Raw genomic sequence first — 17292 nt, forward strand, 5'->3', positions numbered from 1 at the left:
ATTTAAAGAAAGCAGTTGCAACATGAAGCCATCAAACCTCAATGAACTAAAAGCTTTTGAACAAAAATTGCTTGTTAGAGGTTATTAAGTCTAAATAAATAAATGTATGAATGTACATACTGTAATATGTAATACTTACACTTATTTTTGTATAAATTCCTTTAATTCTTTACACTACAATATAAATACACATACAGCATAATACATTTTAAGTGAGGGTGTTTCAATATTTCCAGTCACATCTGTAAATAGAAAATGTAACATTTAAGTGTAACCACATACTTACGTATGTGGGCATATTATGTGGTAATTGATGTTTGTATAAAATGTTGACAACATAAGAACAGTGCCAAAGCATGGTAACCTTTGCTTCTGGAACGAAACTGTTACTGTCCACAGTTAAGCAAGCTTTACATGGGTTTAGATGCTGCCATGCAGGAAGGAAGTTATAGCTTCAAAATTAGAGCGTAGTAAAATTAAAGTCTGAGTTAACCGACCACAATTAATAGAACTATGTTTAAAGGAAAAAAGGTCAGGTAAACCCTACAACCCTGTACCTGCTGTAAAGCATAATGGTCTTATTATTATGCTCTAGGGCTGTTTTGATTCAAGTAGTCAAATTAATAAAGAGGGAAAATTAAACTTTGATGCAATTGGGTGTTTTTTCACAAGACAATCACACAAAACTGGTGTAGAAATGAGTAAATCAAGCCTAAATTATGGTGGTGTAATTGTTTTTGCAAAGTCCTGACCTTAAACCAATTAAGGGGGAGGCACGGTGACTCAGTGGGTAGCATTGTGGCCTCACAGCAAGAAGGTCCTGGGTTTGATTCCCAGGTGGAGCGGTCTGGGTCCTTTCTGTGTGGAGTTTGCATGTTCTCCCTGCATGTTCTGTCTGTGTGGGTTTCCTCCCAGTCCAAAGACGTTCAAGTGAGGTCGATTGGAGATACATTGTCCATGACTGTGTTTGAGATTGAACTTGTGAACTGATGAATCATGTGTAATGAGTAACTACCGTTTCTGTCATGAATGTACCTGACCTTAACCCGATTAAAGGGGGCGGCACAGTGGCTCAGTGGGTAGCACTGTCGCCTCACAGCAAGAAGGCCCTGGGTTCGATTCCCAGATGGAGCTGTCTGGGTCTGTTCCGTGTGGAGTTTACATGTTCTTTGCATGTTTGCACAGTCGAAATATGTGCAAGTGGGGTCAATTGGAGATACTAAATTGTCCATGACTGTGTTTGATATAACCTTGTAAACTGATGAACCTTGTGTGATGAGTAACTACCGTTCCTGTCATGAATGTAACCAAAAGTGTGTAAAACATGACATTAAAATCTTAATAAATAAAATAAATAACGCAAGACTTTTGAAAGTCGTATCTCAGTAAAAAAGCACAACATAACAAAATTAAATGTTGTCATATTTTGACATAAAAAATCTAGTGTGTGTAAAATGCTAGTTATAAAACGGATAGTTCCGGTCCTAAAATCTGATTGGCTGAGCCGCGTTCGACGCCGTTGTAAAATCCCCGATAAACGCACACCTAGGACCACCTCACATCATTCCATATTAATACGCCACTGAATAGAAAAAATTTATGTTATTTTCGCCCTCATGTTGCCTAGCAACACTGTTAATCGAACTATTTTGCGTCGCGGAAGAATGCTTTATTGTAAGTTTATACACAATAAATACATTTATGAATTAAATATTGTTGTATTTATTGTATTTTATGTTTACCGCCGTTTTATTAAAGCAATAAGCCACTCGAGACCGTGCATTACTGTTATGATTTTAGCACGGGGAACGAAGTTTTAGGCACTCCGCTTCGCGTCATCCCTGTGCTAAAATCACAGTAACGCACGGCCTCTCGTGGCTTATTGCTTTATTATAAAACGGATAGTTCCGGTCCTAAAATCTGATTGGCTGAGCCGCGTTCGAAGCCGTTGTAAAATCCCCGATAAACGCACACCTATGACCACCTCACATCATTCCATATTAATACGCCACTGAAAAGAAAAAGTTAATGTTATGTTCGCCCTCATGTTGCCTAGCAACACTGTTAACGAACTACCTGGGGTCGCGGAAGAATGCTTTTTGTAAGTGTTTTTGTAAACAAAAACATTTATAAATTGAACATTGTTGTATTTTATTATATTTTATGTTGACCGCCGTTTTATAAAAGCAATAAGCCACGAGAGACCGTGCGTTACTGCTATGATTTTATCACGGGGAAAGACGCACGGTCTCTCGTGGCTTATTGCTTTATTAACGTTCTAGGTAAGAAATACATTTCCCATAATGCACAGCGTGCAGCGATGCTACCAGTATCTGACAGGAGGAGTAAAACAGCGAGAGACGCTCAGTAAGAAAAACTCAAGGAAAACTAATGATATAATTTGTCAATACTACTTTGTTGCTGCCTTTTTTTAAATAAATAGCTGTTAGTGTAAGAAATGGAGGGCTTTTAACCCACCGAACCGACTCTTAAACTTTTTCGGACGGGTTTACTAGACTTTAACGTTCACACCTTGAGGAGACTCTTCACCTCGGTACGTCAGTTTTGAGAGCTAACCTTTGAAAGCTGAGGTGTTGGATATGTGTTTTGGATAGTGTTGGTGATATCACGTGTAGTTTTTAGAGCAGTGCCAAATGCTGAGGGATGGACCATGTAGGAGGGAACATGGTTCTTAATGAAGACCAGCAGGTGTCGAGGAGCAACGCGGCGACTGCAGCTCTCAAACAGTGCCAACTTCTCCAAAACATCATCGATATCTCCATCTCCAACTTACAGGGGCTCCGAACAAAGTGCGCCGCCACTAACGACCTCACCCAGCAAGAGATCCGCACACTGGAGGTAATAATCTAATGTCAATATTATCTTTCTGTTAGGGTGACACTGATATAACAAGCTGTGAGCCAACATATTCACTTTCTTTTACAATGTGAAATAATAAACACACAACACAAACATTACTAGAGCCAAAGAGAGATATACACTGATCAGCCATAACATTAAAACCACCTCCTTGTTTTACACTCACTGTCCATTTTATCAGCACTTTGTATTTCTACAATTACTGACTGTAGTTCATCTGTTTCTCTGCATGCATTGTTAGCCCCCTTTCACCCTGTTCTTCAATGGTCAGGACCACTACAGAGCAGGTATTATTTAGGTAGTAGATCATTCTCAGCACTGCAGTGACACTGACATGGTGCTGGTGTGTTAGTGTGTGTTGTGCTGGTATGAGTGGATCAGACACAGCAGCGCTGCTGGAGTTTTTAAATACCGTGTCCACTCACTGTCCACTCTATTAGACACTCCTACCTAGTTGGTCCACCCTGTAGATGTAAAGTCAGAGACGATCGCTCATCTATTGCTGCTGTTTGAGTTGGTCATCTTCTAGACCTTCATCAGTGGTCACAGGACGCTGCCCACGGGGCGCTGTTGGTTGGATATTTGTGGTTGGTGGACTATTCTCAGTCCAGCAGTGACAGTAAGGTGTTTAAAAACTCCATCAGCATTGCTGTGTCTGATCCACTCATACCAGCACAACACGCACTAACACACCACCACCATGTCAGTGTCACTGCAGTGCTGAGAATGATCCACCACCTAAATAATACCTGCTCTGTGGGGGTCCTGTGGGGGTCCTGACCATTGAAGAACAGCATGACAGGGGGCTAACAAAGCATGTAGAGAAACAGATGGACTACAGGCAGTAATTGTAGAACTACAAAGTGCTTTTATATGGTAAGTGGAGCTGATAAAATGGACAGTGTGTGTAGAAACAAGGAGGTGGTTTAAATTTATATATATATATGTATGCAATGCAGGCTTTTTTTTTAGTTTTATTTTAGCAAACAAGATTGTTTGTCACTGATGCTCTGTTGTATTTCTAATCAGGTACAGGTATATTGCACCACAATGTTTGTAATAGGAGAAGCAAAAGCTGTGGCTTTATAACATTGTGTTTAAGGACAACACACATGTTTCTTTAGCTTTATTACTGAAGATTGGCTACCTGTGATGAGATTCAAGCTGCTTGTCAAAATGTTTATTATACAATATTCATTGAACAAAAAAAATACACATTTGCCAACCCAAACTAGTGCCTCAAACATGTACAACCCCTCTGAATTAAAGGATATTCTAATAATATTTTGCTGCTCTTTTGTCTTTGGTTCTTTGTATATTTTTAAGTTTGACAGTCAAGAGATGGCAGTCTCTTTTCCTTTACATTCTTGGAAGCAGGGTTCAGGATTTAATTCAGAATTACATTAGTGTGGTTTGACTTGAGAATCTCTGGTCAGCTGTGTACCACAGATGGCCTCTGATGTGTTTGTACTGTTCCTGTGAGTTTTAGCCATTTGGCTCCCCCACACATTTCTGAACAAGCTGTTACATGCAGAAAATGAGTGATCAACTAATGAGACTAAGACCACTGAGGAAAAGATTGTTAGAAAAGGAGAAGGTCTCCCTTGTCTGAACCTTTTGACGGAGTTGTACCAGGGGCATGAGAAGTGAAGTATCGCACAGACCTTTCGGAACGCTTTTACTTACTGCTCTGATAATATTGTATTTTCTTGGAGTAGGTTGCCAGTGCCCAACCTAATTCTTGGAAATTTTGGCTTGTTTAGTTTCAGCATGAATCGAACACACCTAATCCTGTAATCAAAGCCAGGTGTGTGTTGGATGTGATCTTCAGAAATAAGGTTGGGCCACTCTAATGTTCAATGCCCATATAAAGAAACAAAGAATATGGGCATTGGCTGCATATGTAGGGTGTATCCCTAATGCTAGTGATTCATTAAGTTACTAGGCTGGATGGATTGAAGTACATAACGGTTTGAGATAATAAACAAAAAAATTTCTGTCCAAATAAAGCCCTAAGCCAAACAATAAGGGTGATTTTTACTGAACAATTAAAAACAGGAATTGACCCAAATGGGGACCAGATTTCAATACTTCATTTTTACAAACTTGACAGACCACTAAAACAGTCACTAAGACAACACGAATAAAAGCCTGCACTGTTATTACACCCCCATCAAAGCAACTATTAAGCATTTTCAGTCACTAGGTAAAACACGCTAGCACACCAGAGCTGACATCAGGGAAGCTGTAGCCTAGTGGTTAAAGGTACTGGATTAGTGATTAGAAGGTTGTCGGTTCAAGCCGCACCACTGCCAGGTTGCCACTGTTGGGCCCTTTAGCAAGGCCTTAACCCTTAATTGCTTAGATTGTATACTGTCACAACTGTAAGAATGTAATGCAGAGAATTTTTCACAGCCACTCTTCAGATGATCCTTTTATGCTAAGAAGTATAGTGACAGTGTGAAATATGGCATCAGAATTAACTGCATGTGTCCAAAGTAGGGATGTAACGATACACTCTACCCACGATGTGATACGATTCACGATATTAGGTTCACGATACGATTTTTTCCCGATTTTTTTAAAACAAAATGAAATTGAAGACAAATGATGACAAAGTTTTCTTTTATTATTTCTTTTTTTTTAAATACTGTATTTGTGCTTATCTTTTATTTAATGAATTCTCTTTTATTTCTGAGGTAGGTACAAACTATGCCAAATAATGCTTATTGTGTAAAAAAACTGAAATGAAATTTTAAAACAAATCCCACATTATATAAATGAATGAATATTACAAATAAAAAAAGTATCCTCACATAAATACATTTGGCAGGAAAATCCCCTACCTGGCAACTTTGTGAAGTGCCGTCAACCAGGCGAGGTGAATAGCGCCAGTGCCCTCTGCTGTTTAAAGTGAATATCGATTCATCTTAAATGAATAATCGATTCGAATCATGGCACATGTGCACCGATTTTTAACTGTCTTATGGTGCATCGTTACATCCCTAGTCCAAAGTGAAATAGTTCTAAGCAAATAAGGGCTTTTCCAGCATCAAATCAAGGCTAAAATGAAGGTTTCTGATGTGGGGTTAGTACATCATTTGTATCCAAAACACAATCAGGCAGATTGAAAGCGACCACATTGTTTGAAGCCCAATACTTCTGGAGTATAAAGAACAGACAGCTCCAGTAATCAAAACTACTCAACAACAGGTAGCAGTCTTTTTTTTAAAATATTTTTGTTTATGAATTTTCTCCCCTTTTTCTCCCGACTTTTTTATCGCGTCCAATTGCCCGACTGCGTCACACTTCCTCTCCACTAATGCCGGTCCCGGCTCTGATTGAGGAGAATGAAGCTAACTCACGCCCCCTCCAACATGTGGGCAGCAGCCGTATGCATTTAGTCACCCACAGCAGATGAGATCAGCTGCGGACCAGTCCTGTGAACGGAGGGACACACCCTGATCAGCACTCTTTCCCCTTCTCTGTGCAGGCACCATCAATCAGCCAGCAGAGGTCGTAGTTGCATCAGTTATGAGAGAGTCCCTAGTTGGCTTAACCCACCCCTATATGAACAACTGGCCAATCGTTGTTCGTGTGGCCGCTCAGCCCAGCTGGCAGGCAGAGCTGAGACTCGATACGATGTATTCGAAATCCCGGTTCTGGTGTGCTAGCGTGTGTTTTAACCACTTTTAACCACTTCTCTTTTAACCACTTCTCAGAAGGGTATCCAAGGTAATACTCTTACCATGGGCTAAGACATACAATATTTTACAGTAGACGACAGGACTGGAAAAGTGCTACTTACTCACAGTTTGAGAATCATTTAGCAGACGCCTTTATCCAAAGCGACTGACAGTATACAGTCTAAGCAATTGAGGGTTAAGGGCCTTGCTCAAGGGCCCAACAGCAGCAACCTGCCAGTGGTGGGGCTTGAACCAGCGACCCTCTGATTACTTGTCCAGTACCTTAACCACTAGGCTACAACGTCCCTATCATATCACAGTTTATCAAAACAACAGTAAAGCAGAGAAGTGATAATATTCTAGTCTGGGGCTGTTTTTCTACTCTGGTGTTGATAGTGGTAATATTTGCCCGGGTGGTTCATAGAAAAGAAGGGTAGCATTTTGTCTTTTATTGATATCTTTTGTTTACAGTACTTTGGTTTATCATGTCACATCTTTGCTTCGCTAGATTGTTAAAAGGTCATATTTATTCATTTGCTGATGTAATGAATGTTGGTAAATGCGTCAGCTGGAACACAAATGTGTGGTTTATCTCAAGCCTTTGTCATTGTCAAGCAATGTAGGTCAACCTTGAGGGTGAAGATTCTCAGCCTGTTTTTAGATTTTGATTTGGTTGTGTTTGAGTCAACCCTAAAATCCATAAACTTAATAAAACTTCATTTAAACTTAATTAAAACTTAATCCTGGTATCCTTGTGACTGGCTTTGTTTTTGGTTTTGCATTCCAGTTTTTATAACTATTTATTTACATCGATCAGCCCTAACATTAAAACCACCTCCTTGTTTCTACACTCACTGTCTATTTTATATTTTATCAATTACTGACTGTAGTCCATCTGTTTCTCTGCATGCTTTGTTAGCCCCCTTTCATGCTGTTCTTCAATGGTGGATGATTCTCAGCTCTGCAGTGACACTGACATGGTGGTGGCGTGTTAGTGTGTGTTGTGCTGGTATAAGTGTCCACTCACTGTCCACACTATTAGACACTCCTACCTAGTTGGTCCACCTTGTAGATGTAAAGTCAGAGACGATCGCTCATCTATTGCTGCTGTTTGAGTCGGTCGTCTTCTAGACCTTCATCAGTGGTCACAGGACGCTGCCCACGGGGCGATGTTGGCTGGATATTTTTGGTTGGTGGACTATTCTCAGTCCAGCAGTGACAGTGAGGTGTTTAAAAACTCCATCAGCATTGCTGTGTCTTATCCACTCATACCAGCACAACACACACTGACACACCACCACCATGTCAGTGTCACTGCAGTGCTGAGAATGATCCACCACCCAAATAATACCTGCTCTGTAGTGGTCCTGTGGGGGTCCTGACCATTGACGAACAGCATGAAAGGGGGGTAACAAAGCATGTAGAGAACAGATGGACTACATTCAGTAATTGTAGAACTACAAAGTGCTTCTATATGGTAAGTAGAGCTGATAAAATGAACAGTGTGTGTAGAAACAAGGAGGTGGTTTTAATGTTATGGCTGATTGGTGTATACTTACTTAGCATTTCAAATTCACATGATACATGACCTGTGTGTTTACCTAGTGCCACTTGTCATCATAAAACAGGTTTATCTTTACTGTGTAGAGTGTACAGTATCATGTTGTCATACGTGAGTAGTATACTAGGGTGTTAGAAATCAGATGAACAGCATTGGTTCATCTAAAACAGGAACTTGAGATATATATGCATTTTTTGCATGCAACATGGTATTAATCTTTGTTTTGCTAATGAATCCTTGCACCTCTGTGCAGACCGCAGTGATTTAAATGAATAGCGGTGGTTTAACAGTCTTGCGTTAGGGTGCATTCACATGAGAAACGTTTGCGCTTCGCTCACAGTGAGCCTTGGTGCAAACAGCCGCTTTGGCTGCACTTGGCTTAAGCGTTGTGGTAAAACGTCATCAAAGTGCAAATATGAGACGAATCTGCATTTGTGTGAAATAAATCCTCTTTAAAAGCATCCACATGTATCTGTGTTTATCTGTATTGTCCTCACTGTTTCACTTTTAAACTTGTGTTATAGCTCAGGGTGCTGAGAAACTGTGAGAATCAGCTTTTCTGAGAGAGTCTAAACAGCTTATAATTAAAAAAAAAACAGAATAAAAAAATTAACAGAAATTAATGTACTAAAAGAACAACACAGGAACACTAAACTTAGTCAAGTCATGTCAAATTCCTTTGTATAGTGCTTTTTACAGTAGACATTGTCTCAAAGCAACTTTACAGAATCCAGGACCGACAGAGCAAAAAACCCTTTTGAGCAAGCCAAAGGCAGTGGCAGGGAAAAAATCCCTTAAAATTACAGGAAGAAACCTTGAAACCCTGTGTGTGTGTGTGTGTGTGTGTTTGTGTGTGTGTGACATGGTCACCCACTGTCCCTCACCTGGTGGCAGGTGTGTGTGTAGTGTGCAGCTCTCTCTGTGCTCCCCCAGTAGGTGGGGCAGTTTGTTGTGGTCCAGGAGAGAGTTAAAGTAGACTGCATGGCTAGGTGTTTGATTTCATACACATGTGACTATAGGACTATAGCAGTTATTACTGCTCATAAGTTCTCTCCACTAATGGAATTCCTCGGTTGTTGATTACTGTAAGTTTTATGTTGAGCGTTGTTTATAGTGCCTCAGTTGCTTTTACCACGTCATATTAAACAGTTCGTCTCATTGGAGGTGCTTTGAAAAGGTCAGCGGCAAACTGGATCAAAGTTCACTCAGGTGAATTTTTATGGCGAGCACAACGGCACAAGCTAAGCGGCACAAGCTAAGCGGCACAAGCTAAGCGGCACAAGCTAAGCGGCACAAGCTAAGCGGCACAAGCTAAGCGGCGCCGCTTCACTCTATAGGAAACAACAGCATAGTCAGTTGATGCATGCTCAATAATCCAGGTACACAAATCCACAAAGTTGAATCAGTTCATCTGGACACAGGTTTGTTGTAGAGATACGTTTCGTCACTCAATCCGAATGACTTCTTCAGTCTTCAACGGCATAGTCAGCATGAAAACGGTTTTGCCGCTGCTCATGTAAATGCGCCCCTACAGGCCACAAAGCATTTTTTGATTAATTTCATCTGAGGCTCTTGAACAAATATATGTAGAAAGACCACAGCCATATGCATTTTGTCACCCATACTAGGCGAGTGCATATATGCGAATCAGCCTTGTGTACGGAGAGACACACCCTGATCCTCACTCTTTCCCCGCCTCTGTGCAGGCGCTATCAATCAGCCAGCAGAGGTCGTAGTGCATCAGTTATGAGGAGGCCCCCCGTATACCCCACCCCTATATGAACAACAGGCCGATCGTTGTCCGTGTGGCCGCTCAGCCTAGCCAGATGGCAGACCTGATGGTTGATATGATGTATTCGAGATCCCACTTCTGGTGCACTAGTGTGGGTTTTTACCGCTGCGCCACCCGAGCAGCGATCTATAGTATTTTTTTTTTTTTTAATCTATTTTTCCCCACTTTTTTCCACCAATTTTTCTCCCCTATTCTAGTCGTGTCCAATTACCCTGATTGCGTCCTCTGTACTGATTCGACCCTTCACCACTGACTGAGGACGCCTCTCAACTGACTTGCGCCCCCTCTGGTACACAATCAGTACAGATACACTGGTACACTAATGGACGCTGTGCACGGAGGGCCACACCCCCATCAGCATTAGTCCTCAGCCCTGTGCAGGCGCCATCAGTCAGCCAGCAGGGCCCACGGTCGCACCAGTTATGAGGACCTATGATCCGACTCCCTACCCTCTAACCCTGAACAACAGTCAATCGTTGTTCATGCTGCCGCCCAGCCCAGTCGGAAGGGTAGAGTCGAGATTCGATTCGATGCATTCAGAACCCCAACTCTGCAAATGGTGCACTAGCATACTTTACCGCTGCGCCACCTAAGCGGCGATCTATAGTATTTTTAAGTGTTTGGTCATTGTTGCTGATGTGGTGGCACAACCAGATATTAACCAGGCATTTACTATTTTACATGAAGTGATGTAGGCATTGAGTAGCCTAATTTTCTTCCTTTAACAAAAACGATCAATTAAAATTTTTATTTTTGTTACGTTATTGTTGTTTTGCCATAAAAAAGAATAAGAGTGTAAATACTTATATTAAACACTGTATATTAAATTAGGAATATTAGCCCTTGTAATGTTGTGTTTGCTTTTAAAGGAACGTTAGAATGTGGAACAGTACTGGTGTTACCTAGTTTCTGTGAAAAGGAAAGTTTACACAGACGCTGAAGACCAATCAAGTGGAGAGCATGGGCCTCTAGACCAACTGTTTATTCGCATCAGGAAATCCCCATGCGGTTTCTGTGCAGCTCTTTCTGTCTTTTCCCTCGTTCTTGTTACGCTTTTCTTTACTAATCGTTGCTGCTTTTTTTCTTTTCCTTTGCATTTTTGTTTGCTCCTTCCACAGATCGTTTTCCGTAGTGGAGAGAGAAACAATAAACATGTTAAGCCGGCAGTACTTACAGAAGCCACGTCACAGAATTGTATAACAATGTTTGCTATAAAAGCTACTATAAACAGGTCAGTTTTTACTCTTTAAATACAGAACAATATTTTGAACTACAACAGGTCAAATTTTTGGCTTCATCCTAAACAGCGTATGATTGTAGTAAATAATGCCGAATTAGTACACAACCAGTAGTGTCAATATTATTCCAACAGCATATGTAGTGAACATTTTTGGACATCGGTCCAGGGACAGTGGTAGCCTAGTGCAGTGTTTCCCAACCTTTTTGAGCCACGGCACATATTTCACATTAGAAAAATCACAAGGCACACCACCAAACAAAAATGTGCAAGCAAAAGTGATGGGTGTTTTGTCTGGAGATGGCGTTTAAGTTTACTTGGAACCATGGCACTGTTTGACAATTTTTCCCAGCACACCAGTCATAGTGGAATTGGCTCGGTTGGTTCCCCAGTATAAGTGAATCCAAAGGCAAGATAACTTTCATTGTATTGTCTTAAGCTCACCTTTTTTTGCTTTCTTCTGACCACTACTCATGCTAGTGTCTTCAACTGGGACGGAATTTTCTCCAGGACCCAGGTCAGATTGACTACTTTTTCTTTTCAAATATTTATCCATTGCTACTACATGTGGCGTTGTCTTACTCGAAGCCTGACTATGTACTTTCGTATTTCTTCTTCGTATTTCTTAGACTCTAAGCGAGCGGCGTGTAGTGACAGGCAGCACAATTATATTCTCTTCCACTAGAGGGCAGTACAACTTCTTGCTCTAGTTAAGTGGGTTGCCAACCGCCAGTAAAAACAGAAGAAGACGAAGAAGAAATACGAAAGTACATAGTCATGCTGCGAGTGAGACAACGCAGCAGGTATTAAGCCTTAGAGTACCAATCAGGTGAAATTGGATAATCTTCCACTGCACACCTGATGATTTCTCACGGCACACTTATGTGCCGCGGCACAGTGGTTGGGAAACACTGGCCTAGTGGGTAGAGCTTTGGATTATCAATTGAAAGGTTGAGAATTCGAATCCCTGCTCCTACTTGCAGCCACTGTTGGGTCCTTGAGGAAGGCCCTTAACCCTGTCTGCTCCAGGGGCGCCGTATAGTAGCTGACCTAAAAACACGACAATATTTTTGTTAAGTAAAATATTACAATAACTGAAACACAATGAAATATCAGAATACATGTAATCAAAATATACAGTGAGTGCACAGCAAGGGATTTTGGGACGCTGTGTAACCTGCTTAACGTTACTAGACCAATATAAAGGAGGTCCTCGACTTAAGCCGGAGATCCGTTCCTACGGACGCGACGTAACACGATTTTTGCTGTAAGTCGGAACCCACCTACATAAGCATCTACGTCACTCACATGGAGCACATTCACGGTACAGTATTCGTATTCGTCCGCTCCGCTCGCTAACTAGTTCCCGTGCGAACTTTGTTTTTACGTCTCAAACGGCGTACATCGGAATGACGGAACAAGACTTTCTTAATACATTTATAGGAGATGATAGGAGATGGCGACGTAACCACGAAACACCGTATGTCGAGTCCGCCGTAACCCAAGGACTTACTGTATATATATAAATTAAATTTGTTGAGGGGGCCCAAATGTTTTTTGATACTGGAGCCCATGAGCTCCTAGTTATGCCACTGGGTCTACTGCTAATTATCCACAGCTGCACCTTGTCTCAAGGAATATGCTCATGGCATTTAAGGGAGAAGCTGTGGATCATTCAGCAGAGGCTATTTTGTGGTTCATGGTTTTGTGGATGTTCTTGAGTAGTTTGGTTATCATGTTATTGGCTTTGTGGTTATCCTGTTCATGATTCTTGTCTTGCATTTTGGTTCATGTGTCTAGTTGTAATTCTTGTTTAGTAATGCGGTCTAGTCTTGTGTTAGTCTAAGATCATGTTTAGCCTTAGCTTAGGGTTAAGGTTCATGTTTCATGTGTTCAGCATTTAGCTTAGTAGTTAGCATAGGTTGTGTGTTATTGTGTCTTGTACCTTGTCTTGTCTTTTGTTGTTATTGTGTATAAAGTGACTGTGCTCAGATTAGGATATTTACATGGGTGGAAACAGTACAGCGCGTTCTGAGAAAAGTCTGTAAAGCTACTGTAGGAATCGCGAGAAAGATTACGAGTAAGTGTGTGTGTAGAAAGTGAACGTGTGCAAATGTGTGAAATGTTAAGAGAACTTGATATGCTGGGTAACAGTCTATAAAAGATGCCTAATCAGGGTCTGAGGCTTCGATTTCAATTGGAAACACAGTCTGGGAATGAACCATGAACAAGGCGGCAATAGACAAGTTCACACTACACGATTTTTGCCCTGATTTTCGCTCGGCGACTGGTCGGCGCTAGATTTGCCGGCTCGGGAGCAACTCGGCGTTCTCTCGGCGATCAAAACTCGGCTCTCGATCGCTAAGTGTGAACCATCCAACAACTCGATCCGACCGGCTCACCGAGCGCTCGAGTTTTCTAGCACGTCAGATATCTGATCTCAGATGTGCGACTGGGAATGAGTGACATGTCGAACAGCCAATGAGAACGCAGGATAAGATGTGAGGGGAAACGCAGGAGAGGAGTGTAAACAGGTGGGACAGGGGGATAATATAGTTTATATCAGAATACACCGGCACACACACACACGTTTTACAGTATTTCTGACCTGATCGTTCTCTACAAAACATAACAACAAAACACCAACATTGCAAAAATATTTATTAACCTCCAACTCACTACAGAACAATCCATGCTGTTCGTGTTGCCAAATCCACTCAGATTCATTTATTTTTCCTCCTTGATTTCATCACGTCAGCGCACAAACACTTTGATCACTCGCTACTTGTTGACGTGCATTTTTGGACGTGGTATCATTAAACTTCTCGTCACTTCTCACATGTGTTTTTGTTTTTAAAAAACGGTATTCTAAATAGGTATTGGTATCGGTATCGGTATCGGCAAGTACAAAAATACATGTACTTGTACTCGTTCTCGGTTGGGAAAAAATGGTATCGATGCATCCCTAGTTCCAGCGTGTGTTTTTACCGCTGCGCCACCTGAGTTTAGTGTGAGGTTTAGTTTAAAAGTCAACATTATTTGGGATGATATGCAATAAAAGAGGCAATTAGAACAGGAGCAGTTATTTATTTACAGCATTGTATGTAACTACAATCAGCCAGCTAAAAGTCATCTTCACTCACACTTGAATTGACATTAATTAATAGCTAATAAGAGACTACAGATCCCTACTGCTGCAGTGTATAGTAGTTTCCATGATGCCATACTGGTATTATTGTAAACAATTAGAAGGGTCACTGTGCACGGCTAACTCAGTCTGACATGTAACATGAGCTACTGCTGTCTACAATTACACTCATTACCTCTCACAACTGAGAAGTTTCTTCCATGCATTGCAATCCGTTTTAGCAACTGGATGATCCTTTAATCATTAGTTATAATAAAATGGACTGTTTAGGGTGCTAGTCAAGCAAGGAGTACCAGAAGCACACTTAGCTTCAAATTACACTGATCGGCCATAACATTAAAACCACCTCCTTGTTTCTACTGTACACTCACTGTCCATTTTATCAGCTCCACTTACCATATAGAAGCACTTTGAAGTCCTTCAATTACTGAATGTAGTCTATATCTTTTTAGCCTGCTTTCATGCTAAAAGCAGGTATTATTTAGGTGGTGGATCATTCTCAGCACTGTAGTGACACTGACATGGTGGTGGTGTGTTAGTGTGTGTTGTGCTGGTATGAGTGGATCAGACACAGCAGCACTGCTGGAGTTTTTAAATACCATGTCCACTCACTGTCCACTCCTACCTAGTTGGTCCACCCTGTAGATGTAAAGTCAGAGACGATCGCTCATCTATTGCTGCTGTTTGAGTCGGTCATCTTCTAGACCTTCATCAGTGGTCGCAGGATGCTGCCCACGGGGCGCTGTCGGCTGGATATATTTTTGGTTGGTGGACTGTTCTCAGTCCAGCACTGACAGTAAGGTGTTTAAAAACTCCATCAGCGCTGCTGTGTCTGCTGATGTCTGAACACACCACCACCATGTCAGTGTCACTGCAGTGCTGAGAAGGATCCACCACCTAAATAATATCTGTAATATTATCACCACTCTGTAGTGGTCCTGGGAGAGTCCTGACCATTGAAAGGGCGCTAACAAGGGCGCTAACAAAGCATGCAGAGAAACAGATGGACTACAGCCAGTAATTGTAGAACTACAAAGTGCTTCTATATGGTATATGGATTAAATCGACAGTGAGTGTAGAAACAAAAAAGTGGTTTTAATGTCATGGCTGATCAGTGTATCTTATAACTGATCAGCTGTGAGCCACAGTCAATTTGGACAGACAGACATTTTGCGTCTTGTCTCTTCATCGTGTTCTCCATGATGAAGTGACTGGCTTCTTTTCCGCTTTGTGTAAGCTCGCAGCACACAAGGTTGGCTGCGTTTTGTTGGATCTGAGAAGCTCAGAGAGTCTATTGTCAGGCTTTTAAGTTAAGCAGGTGCCTATGAATACCCCTGCATTCGCATGCCGCCCCTTGAGATGTGTAACGGAGAAGGCAGATGATGGCGGAGATAGTCACTGAATACAGCAGCAGTCCATGTGTTATGTTCGTGTCCGGTGCAAACTAACACCCTGCTGTGTGGGCAAATCATCCAAAAGCATCTTCACAAGCAGCCATATCGGCAGCTCCTCCTATTGCTTCTCACCTGCTGAAAATTTAATGCTACTTTACTAATCTGCTCTTCTAAACACTGTGTAGGATGCTGATATTATCAGAGGCTTTCATTGTAATGGGGATGTGTGGACAAAGGGAATAAAGAATAATTTCTGGGCTTGGTTTACTGATGGAAACACACGCTGGAACCAGAGCTGGGATCTCGAATACATCGTATCGAATCTCAGCTCTGCCTACCGGCTAAGGCTGAGCGGCCACATGAACAACGATTGGCCTGTTGTTCAGATATGGGTGGGGTTAAGCCGGATAGGGTCTCTCTCTCATGACTGGTGCAATTACGACTGCTGCTGACTGATTGATGGCGCCTGCACAGAGATGAGAAAAGAGTGCTCTCAGGGTGTTTCTCCGTACACAGTGCTGAGCTGCATACGGCTGCTGCCCACGTGTCGGAGGGGGCGTGGGTTAGCTTCGTTCTCCTCAATCAGAGCAGGGATCGGCATTGGTGGAGAGGAAGCATGACGTGATCGGGCAATCGGATGCGCTAAAAGGGAGAAAAAAGGGGAGAAAATGCATAAATAAAAATATTTTAAAAAATAAACAAAAAGACAGAAATACTTGTCTGTGTTCCCATCCCGCGGACTTTTTGTCTAACCGACTGCCAGTGTAACCGAGTGTCTTTAGAGTTTGCCGAGTTTATAAAGAAAGAAATAAACTGTACATAGACAAACAATACTTTACTTGCTTGTTCTTTTGAGGTGCAGCACAGACTGCATGAGATGATCATGTGTGTAGAGAAGCAGACTTTTCCATTGACTCAATACGTAAACACACACATCAAACATTGTGAGCGCACTACACCACCACAATGTTAAGTCACTAAACACATACCTTACATTGAAGTTTCACAGCAAATTGCATATTTCACCTGAAATAGCTCATAGTAGGGCTTTGGTTATATCCTTTATAACAGTAAAGGTCTTACAATGAAGACATGAGAATCTTACTGAATCTTAACTGCTTTTGTTTTATTTTTTAACACTAAACCGAAACATATAGTCAATTGTACACTTTTTCTGCAGTAACAACTTCCCCATGTCTGTGTTTTCTCTGAGTACCTTAGTTCTTCTCACTCCTCAAAAATATGAAGACCATAGATTGGTTGCTCTAAATTGTTCTAGGTGTAAGTTAGTTAATAAGTGATTTGTAGACATTCAGTCCCACAGAGATCCTGATAAGGAGGTTCTTGTGCATACTTGGTTTAATAAGAAAAGATGTAAAAGCTTTAGTTTCATAGATTTTCTATTGACAAAATTCTCAAACAATACTTTAATATACCTCCGACACGTGGGCAGCAGCCGTATGCATTTTTATGCATTACCTGCACTTTGACGAGTGCAGTGCAGCTCAGCACTGTGTACAGAGACACACCCTGAGAGCACACTTTTCTCATCTCTGTGCAGGCGTAATTGCATTAGTTATGAGAGAGAGACCCT

General features: G+C 41.5%; 1 protein-coding gene across 1 annotated transcript in view; it reads left to right on the forward strand.

The window, feature by feature from the left end:
• The first annotated feature begins 2395 nt into the window (after positions 1–2395).
• LOC134334235 (kinase suppressor of Ras 1-like) overlaps positions 2396–17292 on the forward strand; it is a 58289-nt gene continuing 43392 nt past the window's right edge. Inside the window, exon 1 of the mRNA XM_063016473.1 lies at positions 2396–2859. Within this exon, the coding sequence (XP_062872543.1) occupies positions 2665–2859 (195 nt within the window). The 5' untranslated portion in view covers positions 2396–2664. The remainder of the gene's footprint in view (positions 2860–17292) is intronic.

The sequence above is a fragment of the Trichomycterus rosablanca genome, chromosome 20 (assembly GCF_030014385.1).
Source record: "Trichomycterus rosablanca isolate fTriRos1 chromosome 20, fTriRos1.hap1, whole genome shotgun sequence".
Lineage (NCBI taxonomy): Eukaryota > Metazoa > Chordata > Actinopteri > Siluriformes > Trichomycteridae > Trichomycterus > Trichomycterus rosablanca.